At 32.9% G+C, this 13,069-nt stretch overlaps 1 protein-coding gene across 7 annotated transcripts in view; it reads right to left on the reverse strand.

Moving 5' to 3' along the window:
* The window catches only part of LOC123713873 (dual 3',5'-cyclic-AMP and -GMP phosphodiesterase 11), a 155,412-nt gene that overhangs the window by 87,085 nt on the left and 55,258 nt on the right, over positions 1 to 13,069 (reverse strand). For 2 of the 7 annotated variants that reach the window (XM_045667778.1, XM_045667777.1), the window contains one exon: positions 294 to 570. The exons of the other annotated variants lie outside the window; for them this stretch is intronic. In XM_045667778.1, the coding sequence (XP_045523734.1) occupies positions 294 to 426 (133 nt within the window). In that variant the 5' untranslated portion in view covers positions 427 to 570. The remainder of the gene's footprint in view (positions 1 to 293; positions 571 to 13,069) is intronic. 7 annotated transcript variants of the gene reach the window in all.

Genomic DNA, 13,069 nt, shown 5'->3' on the forward strand with positions numbered 1-13,069 from the left:
ACAAATGTTTAATATTCAATTTAATGTACACATTGTGTAACCAGTGGAAACATTATTACGCATTAAAGCATTTTCCACAAATTTTATTGTTACATTAAATCATTATCATAAATCTCGGTTATCGTGTAATTTAGAGTTAATATACTCTTTAAACAAATTGCCCGAGTCGTTATACCAGTTTCACACGAATTACCTAAGTTTTAACGACCAACAAATACAATACAAAATAAAAGAGGTAACATGACATAAATTATTAAAAAGGGCAAGGTTAAAATAAAATAAAAATACTATACCAAAACATTTTCTAACGAGTGGGCAATTCATCAAGTATTTCCAGGGTGTATGTGGGGGCTGTTTTTTCTTCTTGCAGCTTCTATGTGAGGGGTGAGAACACCGCTCAAGCGTCTTTCCGTGTTTCGTGAACATTCCGAGAACACACAGACACTTCCATAGAATGTTACATCACTAACACTATCACTAGTTGATGCCTCACATTTCACACTAATCACCTATTACCACTATATCACCCATATCCGTCACTGTGCCAGGCAAAACGCTTGCAGCAGACCACTGCAAAGAAAAGAAACAAAAAGAATGTAGTAATGCCCCCATTACCCAGAGTAAAAAATAAAGAAAACAGAGATACTTAGGCTTAGAACGTTTTTATATAATCTTCCTTAAGAGCTCAGCACAACAACAAAAAATCTCGAAGGTGTGTCGATTTGAGGGATACTTTAAGAAACTTTACTTTTTCACTAGAACATTTATTGACCGTATATTTTTTGTTAGTGATAAAACCTGCATGTAAACATAAAGATCAATCATTATGGAGGTCAGTTACTAAGACCGGTTACAATTATTTATTTGAAAAACCAGACACGAGAACTTATGAAAATCCTTAAAAGGAAGAGATTCCAGTACCAGGATAGAATAACGTCTTGATTCTTGTCGTGCTACTATTCGTAGATTTAGACAACGTATTTAACAGATAATACAAAATAAAGATTAAACGAGGACGTAGCACGAGTGATATATTTAATATACAGGCTTTTTCATAAGGTTCTATCAGCCGTAGTCTTCCATTTAGTTAATTTAAAAATGGTACATATTTATATATAAAAATTAAAACAATATCTTTACTAAATAACTTAACTAAACGTTTCCTTAAGTACTAAATACGACTGAAAACTGACTGTAAAATGGTTTATCGTTATTTAAACAGTTAAATGGCACAAAAATTTGTAAGTATAGGATAGAAAAAGTAAAAATATGTGGTGATTGCTGGCTACAGTATTTAACAAGCGGCCACTAACCGGGTAAGGAAGGTCAAGGATTGCATGGACTCAAGCATCATATCCACCAAGACAAGGACAGCGTTATCGTCGTTATCAACACTATTTTGCCTTTAAGTAGAAACATTTTTAGACCGCTTTTACTTTTTGGTATTTATTAGATTTTTGAGCGTATTTCATTTCAGTCTCAATGACGTTCAAAGTGTAAGTGCATTAGTCTCCTACATCTCTAAGCCAACTATCAGATGTGTGTTAGTCCATACATGCACATGTACGTCAGTAGTTACACAAAACAAGTCTTAAAACCAGATATACAACAAATATTCACAACATTAGGCTCTAGGCGTTAAATAATGGAAATGACACTCACCAAGGCCACTCAACATCATACTAGTTTTTTACGTTGATAACGAAAGGCATTATGCCGGTTTGGATTCTATAAAAACATGTATTATTGATCTATATTATTAACCTATATTGTATACAACATACGTTGTATTTACTGTCCAGACGGCAGACATATAAGGAGACTGCAGATGTTGTGACTTTGATATCCGAACACACAATATGAAACTGACCCTTTCAGTAAGGGGAAGGAAAATGTTCTTCAAAGCTATGACGACATTTCGAGGCCATGCCCTCAACGACGGAAAATAGACGAGAAAAAATATTTATCAGATCCTTCAGGCGATACATCAACGCCTCGTGTCAAATTCTAAGAAATCCCATAGTATAATCTTAATCCATTTTTAATGTTCTCTAAATGCATTCGCCAGGGAGACGCCCGTCAGCTGTGCGCCACTCTACCGTGAGCTATTGTGTAGTCTATCGACGACATTTGAAATGCCGAAGCCGTAAAGAAAACCGTTCTAAATATAAAAAAAACTACGCTCGAATGAAAAGGTTTTCAATGTAAGTCTAAAACGGCGTGTAATATTTTCACAGAAGTCAGTTTACAGAGCAATAAAGCAGTGACAACGTTGCTAACATTATGTTTTAGTTAGGGCGTATCGATTGAATTAATGAGATGAGGGCGCGCGTGTGGTCCCTGTGCTGAATTGTGGATGGGATTGCAAACGAGCACGTTATCGCCCCGAGTACGTTTTATAGTCTCGTTACCATTTAGAAACAATAGTGAGAGATATTTAATAATGTTTTCGAGCAATATTTGGACAAGTGCTACGATTATTCCTTTGTATTTAATGAAGGCGTGATAAAAATTAAAATAATTCTCGATCTAAGATCGTGTATGATCAAAGTCTATTTTATTAACGTATTAAGGTAAAACATTGTTAGACTTTGCACCGCTCCAAAACTCACTGTTCTGGATCTAGATTTAACTAGATATTAAAGCCGGTAAAGCAGATATCACTTAACATCAGATGAACCTGTTTTACGTAACAAAAAAGGTATTCCGATTTTTTTAAAACCTATAATTCAATAGTAAAAAGTCTAGTATTTCAGAATGTGTGCACTGAAACAATTACATTTTTTAAATATGCATAGTTTTAGAGTTAAGTTTTGTTTATGTTACGTGGTCACAGCAGGTAAAAGCGGATGCTAATTATTACTTATAAATAATACGCGTTGTCTAAGGTCACCTGGAATGCCGGGGGTTGCCGACCTTTTACGGAAAAACTTAGTAAATTTGGTACTAAGACTTATCAGTTGAAACTAACTTAGAAGTGATTGCAATCGAACATTTCTCGGTAATACTAGCGTAAATGTCCAAACAAAAAACGCGAGCGTAAAATCCAAGTCTATAAAAGATTGACGATCATTTCGCTAGAAATGTTTCTTTTAAGCTGACTCATGCCGGAATGACCGTATGATTCTAAGGAATCTGGACCGGTACAGTTGCAAAAACATCGAGTAGTACGGGCACGTGTAAGGTAGATAAGATTAAATCCAGTTCCTCGATCAATTATGTAGCGCTCGGAGAGGAGTGAATCATTCTAAATTCTAATGATTGCATTATTTATTTAATTATTGTATCCTTAACTATGATAACTCTCTACATAGAACAATTTAAATACGCTGTGAACCTACGACCAATATTTGCATTAACAGGTAGCAATAGTTCATTAGCCCTCGTTAATAAAATTATAATCCACCCCAAAACTTTATGGCTAAAGACTGCAGATAGCGTAATAATCAGTAGACCAAATTTATAACGATACCTTATAAATGATCGCTACAACGCAATAAAACTGCAAGGTGAATCAGAAGTTACATTTTTTTTCTTTGGTTGGTCTCAGGCTAACTTGATGAAAAAATATCGATTTTCACGACATTGAGTTGGGATAACGAAATGCCTATATGCACTTATGTATAACGTAAAGCTTACTTCTGAGCTAACTTTAGTCATTCGAATGATATTACAGATTGGAAATACCGAATAACAGCGGCAAAACCATAGTATATTTTCCTTATCATTTTCGTGATAAGAAATCGATTCGGTGATTAGCCTTCTGTGCTTTCCAGGCTAAAAATTAGTGCAACCGCGTTGAGTTGGTAGTATAATGTGATGATAATAATATTTGTTTTGTTTTAGAAACGGTTGCACGCTTGGCATCCGTGTTGTGGGTGACTAGATACTCTCCCGTGGTACAAATTAGATAGAAACATCTAACGGTACCAAACCACGCAAATGGAATTTCATATAGATAATTTGAAAATAATAATAATTAAAAATGGATAAATAGAAAACTCAAATCAATTCAAAAGTTTGGTCCCTTTGGCAGTGTACGTTAAAAGCTGACATTCCTTTCAACAGGCCTTTCCTCATTGCGATATTTATTCGTTAACCTAGAAAAGTACCAGCTCTGGGTTCAGGCCTTTAAATATTTAATTAGCGCTTGTGCACTTGAACTCCATGGCCTCTCTCGGCAAGTCTACTCGAAATGGTACATAATCAAACATGGAGGAAAGACATATTTTTGTCGTTTTTTAATTATTATTATTATTACTGATCATATTATGAATATTATAAATTTAATGAATCATACGTTCTGTCTTCAAATATCTGTAGTTTTTTTACGTTCGCGGCGCCAGTGTAAAGCTGGCGTTACAAGTTAGGTATGTACACAGTGTGACGAAGGCTTGCCGCGATAACACGAGGTCAAACAACTAACAAACCAGTAAACGTTTGAATAATGCCTCTGTTTTAACGTATGTGATAAACCTACGCAACATGTGCGGTCTTTCATATCTACCTTTATGAACAGTTACATATCGTTTTTTATTTAAATAATATCGGGAATAAAAAAATACGTAGTTGGACATAGACATCGATTATTTTAGCTAGTTATAAGTTATTACTTCTTATTCAAGATTAATCCAAGCCTTACATAGTCTGTTATAATTGCTATAGTCTGTGCTATTATTGTTTATCGTGTATATAGCTTTACATATCAAATGTTTTCTCTTAGTTTTAAATAAATAAACGTGACAAAACGTTCTTTAAATATATGTTTGTTTAGTTCATTGTTATTTAATTTAAATATCTGATGTAGATTCGCATATTGCACTCACCTTATTTAGTTTTATATTTTCTTACGGACGCCTGAAAGACATCGTTTTGTACTTCATTTTATTTAATTATTCTAATAGTGAATGAACGACTTGACTTGCGAATTTCTTATACCTTTTATAAAATCTTGGAGAGAACAATAGTTTTTAAAATTATCATATAAAGACTATTTCAGTTGAAATTATGGTGATATAATAATAATTGATATTCTAGACGGCTTCGTGGATTGTTGTTCATTCTCGGGGGCGTTCACCTCATGGACTGTTTTCTAGTCAATTGCAATAAAATTGATAATTAAGATGTATTCGATTTTTATACGATAACTAATTGTAACTATAAATTTCTATTAACGAGCCACGAATTCTTGTTAATTAAAATGTTCAATTGTCAAGGTCATGTACGTATTAAAAAGGTTGGATTTGATACCATCAATCAAGAAAAATAACTTAATTATAAAACTTTATTGTTTGCCGTAGCTCATAACTCTCTACAAGAAAAATCATTTCTTTAATCTTTCACATAAATAAGATATTTTAGTGCCTTTTGGAAAAACCAAAGTCAACATGACCTACTTATTAAGCCAACGAGCGTAAATAATTGTTTTTTACTTTATAATAACTATAAATGAGGCTCCCAGAAGGTTGTAATTAATAAAAACAGTTTTCTATAAAAAAATACGTATGATTAATTTTTGCCACGTGACTTAATTGAAATGTGGTTTGGCACGTGTTTAAAACACGCAATACTTAAAAGTTTGCAGCGTAATAAATACAATTAACAGTGGTACTCATAATCGTTTTAATGTTGAAATAAAATTATTCTTTACCGTAACGATTAATTCCTGAATTGTAAATGTCGAGAAGACGGAATTTAAGATATTTAAGCTATTTTAGTTAATATGTGGTTTATATTTGGGAACAACTCTTAACGAAGTGTAAGACCAAGACTCCACCAAAGCGGAGACGAGACGAGCAGAGAGGACATGTTTAATAAACGACCAATAAGAATTGTGTTATTGACACATCTGCTCTCCGCTCAGCTTCAATGGAGATCGTTGTGCGGAGATGACGGTGCGGGCGCAACCTTTTGTGGCAGCAGGCGTACTGAGCACTCAACGCCTCGCACCCGAGCTGAAAAACATTTCTTCTCGCACAGCACACCGCACAAATCTCCGCTTTGGTGGAGTCCCGGCCTAACTCTAGTTAAATGTCTCTCCAAGAAATAATGATAAAACTAGAAATTATCAACAAACCCTAGATCCATTTGTTACGTACCTCGAGTCAATTATACAGATTTATTTACATTACTCCTTAAGCCATTTCTTATAATAACGTAATAAAGTAAAAACGTAATATTTATACTCGCAAAACTAAACACTATAATAATATTATGAATTATTTTGACGAGTAGCAGGAGGCGGGGTTCTATCACGCAACGATAGTAATTGTTATAATTATTTAGTCTGTGGACATTAGAGGCGCCATATAATGTTAAAGTAAATAATAATACGCCACGACGTGATAACGTACTATGTAAAAACTTGTATTGGTAAAATTGTGCCTATATAAATCGGTTACAGGAAAATCAGTGATGATGTTAGTAAAAAATAAAGTGGTTAAGATTTCCTAAATTCATATGAATTTCTTTATAATTAAAAACAGGCCTAAAATAATGATAAAAACAAAAGAGGTTTCAATTAATTACTGAATGTTTTAAATGTTTTTGAAAGCATATAATTATTATGCTTTTTTATAATACAAAATAATGGACGCATCAAAGATTACTACAAAATGTTATACTTGTTATACTTATATATAATGTTATACTTATACACAAAGAGATTTTTCCTGCTACACGTGTTAGGGATATTGTTGTCTAGAAATCATAATACCACTTATGCTCGGAATACATCCTACTTTAATATTCATATATACATACAATTTATCATTTATTTTAATATTAAAATTAGCAGTATGTATTGAACATGATATTTATCTCCCAAAGTTTTAAATACCTATGGGAATTGTTGCGAATATAAATAATAATTTTCCGCAGATTACAATCAGAGATAGTTATAAAGTATTTTGAAATTTCCGTGAAAGTAAATGAAGATCACCAGTTGTCAATATCTAAAAAAGGACTCCATTGAAGTTCATTTATCATACCGTATATAGAAATGATAATTCCATCGTTATGGAAAATTTACATTAATTATGTACTATAAGTATTTATCTTAAATGTTTTCCGTATTATTATCAAGATTCTCTCGATACATTATAGATTTGTATTATAAACAGTTATTGATAAGATAACATATTACGGAATTACCAAGTATAGTTAGTAGTTATAGTTATAGGTTTCTTCAGTTTGCGTTTTAGTCGAACCTCACACAATCTTTGTTTTGACAGAAATCAAACACATCTCCGTAAACCCTCGTATGAACGTGATGTGTTACTTGAAATCGATGACTATCTAGTCAAAGTCAGGTAGAAAGTCAGAAGAGGACAGCTACTCTTCTAAATTCCGTGTTTTGCTGAATTATTTTTCATACATACATAGTATGGCAAGTCTCAATACGCTGACATAGCCGCGTCGGCCTGGAGAACATGATTTTTAATTTGTATAAGTTCTACTGCTATAGTCCCAGTTCTCTGACTAACAAGAGTTTGTAGTGGGTCAAGGTCTAAAGTATCTTCGGATGCCAATGCAATTCCATGGTTATCATAAGGGGGCAATTAGTTGATAAAAACGGTCGTAAAACGCAAGAATTTTGTATCTATCCGGTGCGGGTCATCAAAAATCGCTTAGGTCGATTCAAACACGCGAATGCCGTAACGTGCTAGTAGGAGATAAATTCATGGAAAATTACTTTGCTCTGAATTTTTAATCTTACGTTATCTATGATAAATTACTGTAATAAAGCAATCATAACAGTTCGGGAGGGCCATTTTGGGAATGCAAGGTTTGCGATTTTAGATATTCAGAAATTAAATATGTATAAACTTATTATAAGAAGTGAAACCCTATAGAAATACATATCTTGTCAAAATGTTAACTATTTTTTTTAATATTTGAAAATAAGTTTTCGCTACGTTAACAAATAATTTTAGAATGTAAAAAAGGAGCCTGTACGCCCTGATTAATAAAATTTCAATTACATATTTAAGTAGTTCATTCATTTTCCTAAACTAAATAAATGATTTTCCAACATTTAAAAATTTGTCTTCATTTGAAAATTTTCCTAAGCTTTTCGCCCTTCATGCGACGGGAAGAATGCCAAGAGCAATATCGATAATTTCAGAATGATGTTACGTACGCTTCCCTTATGAGTGCTAATATTGAAATAATGTATCTAAACTTGAGAAGATTTATAATGTTCTTTCAGTAGGTTTAAATAAGGTCTTTTGTGCGAACCACGACTGACTCCTCGTTCTATAGAAATTTTAGGGAAAGTTTTGTTTTTGTTAAGTTCAAATAAACTCATCTCTAGAACCGCTTTCAAAAGTTATTTTACCGTTGGAATGCTACATTATCCGTATGGCTTTTTAACTTTTGCAAAAAAAATCGGCCACCAAAGTAAAGTATGAAAGGTCGATTTTAGTTAATCGAATGAAATTTAATTGCCTAACGGGAAGTGAATTCTGGCATTTGTTTTTATTCTTTAAAACCGATGTACACGTCAAACAATAAGAAATGGTCGGCAATAAAGACAAGAAGATTTTTGTTACTTAACACGATTCATTAAATTAACTGAAATCTACTTTAGAATGTAAATTTACTTTGATGCCTGCTTTTTGCAAAAGGGTTTATATTTAGTCGTGCGAAGCCGGGACAAGCCGGTCGGTAGTCATGTAATAAATTCGCGTTTAAAGTTCTTTACGTTAATTACGAAGATTTATTTGGTGTGTGTTAAGAAAATTACAATTGTTTTAAATTTTCAGGAGATGTAATTCTAGAAAGATTTATTTAATTTTAGTCTTATTCTTGGTGGATTTTAAATACCTATAAAGCCCATGTTTTATCTCCACAGTATTAATATATTTACTCAACAAACTAATTTACAATTTGTTTTAGTCAAGTTTATAATTACGATAATATTTACTGAAAGAAGCATCAACAAAGCAGTGAAAAAAATTGTATTCCATAGAATACCAATTGCTTCAATAAGAAGGTAATAAGTAGATTGCTTGAAAATGAATTTGGTTCTGATTAATTCTATTGAAGGCTTTCCTTAGATAATAAGCGATACACGCAAAATCGGTCCCAAATTAGCCACGTTATTGAACGAGCAATGATTCAAGACAATAGAACCAATCACTTCCAATCTAATGTAATGTGTGTAATGTGTTTGAAATCGTAATCCCTATTAGTTTCCGTTTTTTTTCTGTTTGTTTAGGGCAAGAAGCCGAGAGAGGCTTTCATTATTGAAAACCAATAGAAATATTTATGGTAATGAAACATTAATGAATATTTTTTTTGACATTTCGGTTTAGTTTATAATATTTTAAAGGTTAATTAATTAAATTTCGTCATTTTATTGATATACAGTCAAAACCGTTTACGACCACATCGTTTAGAACAACTCACCGGTTATATTGACCAAAATCAAAGGTCCCGTCTGAATTCTATGTATTAGGTACTTAATAACAACGTTATCGGCTGTTTCGGCTTTCGGTTTTTACGACCAAATATGTATAGTCCCTTCGTCGTCGTTATAATCATTATCCGATTTTCATTTATCCGAGGAATAATAGAAGAAAATGTTAATTTTAATCACTAACATTGTCAGTCCTGACAGATTATGAATAACAGCTATACACAGTACATCTTTTAGTTCCGTAATAAAACTTTTTATCAAGAATCGGTCGTCGGCAACAATTGCGCGTGCGCCAGCTCGCAACGGTTGAACCCCAACCGACAACCATCGAACATCTATTATATCTTAATAAGTAAAAAATATTTAATTATACTTAACTAATTTATTTCTTATAAATATTGACGATAATTAATCAATGACGCAACCTTACAACCTTTTTAGGTCTTGGCCTCAGATTTCTGTATCTGTTTCATAATAATTTATTAATCTAATAGGCGTCTGTGCCTGACGCACGCCGTCGACTTTTTGGGTCTACGGCAAACCGGTTTCCTCACGATGTTTTCCTTCACCGTTCGAGTGAGAGTTAAATGAGCACATAGAAAGAAAATCCATTGGTGTGCAGCCGGGGATCGAACTTACGACCTCAGGGATGAAGCCACTAGGCCAACACTGCATAAATATTAAATAAAAACTTAAATCCGTTATTGTATTTTGCTCTTCATTGGAATATTGACTCTAAATTTTCCTTTAGAAAGTGTTGCGACAATAGCCTTTGTAATTTGACTAATTGGCCGTGGCCTTCAATTACGACAGTTCCAAAACATTGTTCAAGTACTGAAAAGTAGGCTTTAACGGTCAATTTAACGTTAGTCTAGACTTCGGCACGGGTTAGCGATTAGCACTCTTACCGCGAATAATAGTCACATAGTTGTTTAAGGTCATAGTAAAAAAAAGTGTACTAGTGTACACACGTAAGAAGTGAAACTTCTTTATGACCTTATTTTTCTAAAAATGATCTACTATATGCAACTTTACAGAAATTGGTTGATTAAAGTTAAATAAGATAAAGTTTAACAAAAGGCTTTTATTATCATAAACATGTATACAAATAATAACATTATTTCATTTTATCTTATTACTAATAAGATTATTACAGAAATTCAATAATTGTTATAGAATTATTACTTTCATTGTTATCGTTATTATATATTTTTGTTATTAATGGCTTATGGTAACTGAAATATGAATTATATTGTTTAAAATACTCTTCGAATCAACCGTGGTAGGGACAAGAAAAATATGGCGCGTAACGGAAAAATGTGACGCGTAACCGAAAAATGTGACGGATTTTTTTTCCAACGCCGATAAAGAAGTTTCACTTCAATAATTAATTATATATATTTGTGTACTTTCATATATTCTTTCCATAAACGAAAAGTACGAAATATATTTTTTTTAACGTTTTACTAAACCTAAGTAAAAAAGAGATATTCCAAAAAGGGGAATTTTAAAAATCTAGGTTTAAATACACTCCAAAATTACATGCCTGACCGAATACTCAAAAAGTTGAGCCTAACTATATGTTTCATCAACGGGAGTGGACCTAGACTAGACTAGACAGTTCACGTTGTACAACAATTAGCAAAAAAGAGGGCATCTGTAGAACACAAACGCGTCTTTTTGTTTTACATTATCATCTTCCCGGAAAGTTTTAGGAACAGTTTATATAACATAGAGGACGAATTATTACATTAATAATATATTAAGATACTTTTAACTTAACTGTTAATGGGTTTACTACAAGTCTTTACCTATATCTACATACCAATAAACTCACAACGCGAACACGTACAATCGAGTAGTTAATAGTAAGAATACATTTTCCGGCACCAAATCTTCATCAACCACTGTTTTACCCGTATTTTGGGTAACTCCCAGCCCGAGAAGATCTCTTACGAGCAACTTTGAGAAACCGCGATCAACCAGATCAAATTATGAAAGAGATTCACTCACTCCAAAGTGATTCTAATAATATCCCCAAGCACACCTTTGAATGGAACCCGCAAGGAAGTGGAGGCGTGGCTGACACAAGCAAACCTGGCGTCGTACAGATGCAGATGAGGCAAAGAGAACCGGAAAGACTTGGGGTGTAGTGAAATACGAGGCTCAAGACAGAACTTGATGGAGACTCAGAGTGTACGCCCTCTACCTCATCTTTATAGGGCATTAAGCCAAGTAAGTAAGTGAAGTATAAATTCTATATAAAAACATCAACAGCACCCCGTTGCTGTATTTAAAACTATATAACAAATGGATGCATTTGTGTAGTGAATTTAAATGTCCAACACAATTTCTGACTGTACAACATATGTTTTTAAATATAGTTGATGGTATTTCTGAATGCATTTATTAAGTCAAGTGTTTTGTGTCCATAAGCAAGAAACCAGTAATTACGAGTATGCCTACTGGCTCCACTGGGCTGGCCATCTAGAGAATGGGTTAGAAGATCAGAGTGTCCAGAAAGCATATTTAATACCAATTTGCCACCCTAGCGAGCACAGATATCAAAGTCAAAAATCATTTATTCATATGGGCAACACAACGTACACTTATGAACGTCAAAAAAAAAATATAAATTAAATGCTTTTAATTCTACATTTACTGCCAGTTCTCAAATAAAGGGCATAGAACGGAAGAGAAGAACTGGCAAATAAACTCTCAGCCAGCCTTTTTTTGTATTACACAACGTTTTTAAGGAGCTGCAACCATTTCACCATGTTCAACATGACATCAGCAGGAGGCTGAATATACTCCATGAACATGGACTCATGCTGGCTTTTAGTCACCGATTAGTAATTAATTTTACATTGACAACAATATTTAATAAATAATTTTTTTATGTATTACAGTGATTAATGACAAGTGTTAGATTTATAATGTTATATACACATGCATAATAAATGGTATATTATGTAATATGGCGCCGTTATGTTACCTGAGAAGGCGCTATTTGTAGCGCTGTCCTTACACGTATTGTATTTTATCGAATGCTTATAAATAAATGAACGATTTTTGTGATTATTTGTCTGTATCTTGGGTAATAGAAATAAAACAGAATGCCACAGTTTATTAACGTTTTGTGGTTAAATGTGGATCCCCATGGCTTATTTGTTGAAGCTGGTCGGCCTATTTCTTATGAAATTGATTTTAATTGGATGAAAAAAATCATTAAAATATAAGAAATAATACATTGAATTTCTCTTTGAGTTACCAGACATTACATATTTTAGTTTATTAAAATAGCTAAGACACAAACTTAAATCACTTCCCGAGATAAATGAACTTGGACAACATTGACACTTTATCAAATTTAACGCAAAAATTAAAGTAAAGTAAATAAAAATCCCATTCAAGTTTTGTTATTTAAAAAACAAGGTATTATATATTAATTAGCAAGAACATAGGCAAATCTAACCGAAATGTTTTGGAAACAATTCATTCATTCAAATGCGATGTGATATCATTTCACCCTTTGACCTCTAGTAGGGCTGCTAAACGATACGGACTTAAACTAATTTGTATTACGACTAGATATAAGTTAGTAAAATAACGAAGTTACAATATGCAGATGCATGCTCCATACATTTT

The sequence above is a fragment of the Pieris brassicae genome, chromosome 8, assembly GCF_905147105.1.
Source record: "Pieris brassicae chromosome 8, ilPieBrab1.1, whole genome shotgun sequence".
Taxonomy (NCBI): Eukaryota; Metazoa; Arthropoda; class Insecta; order Lepidoptera; family Pieridae; genus Pieris; species Pieris brassicae.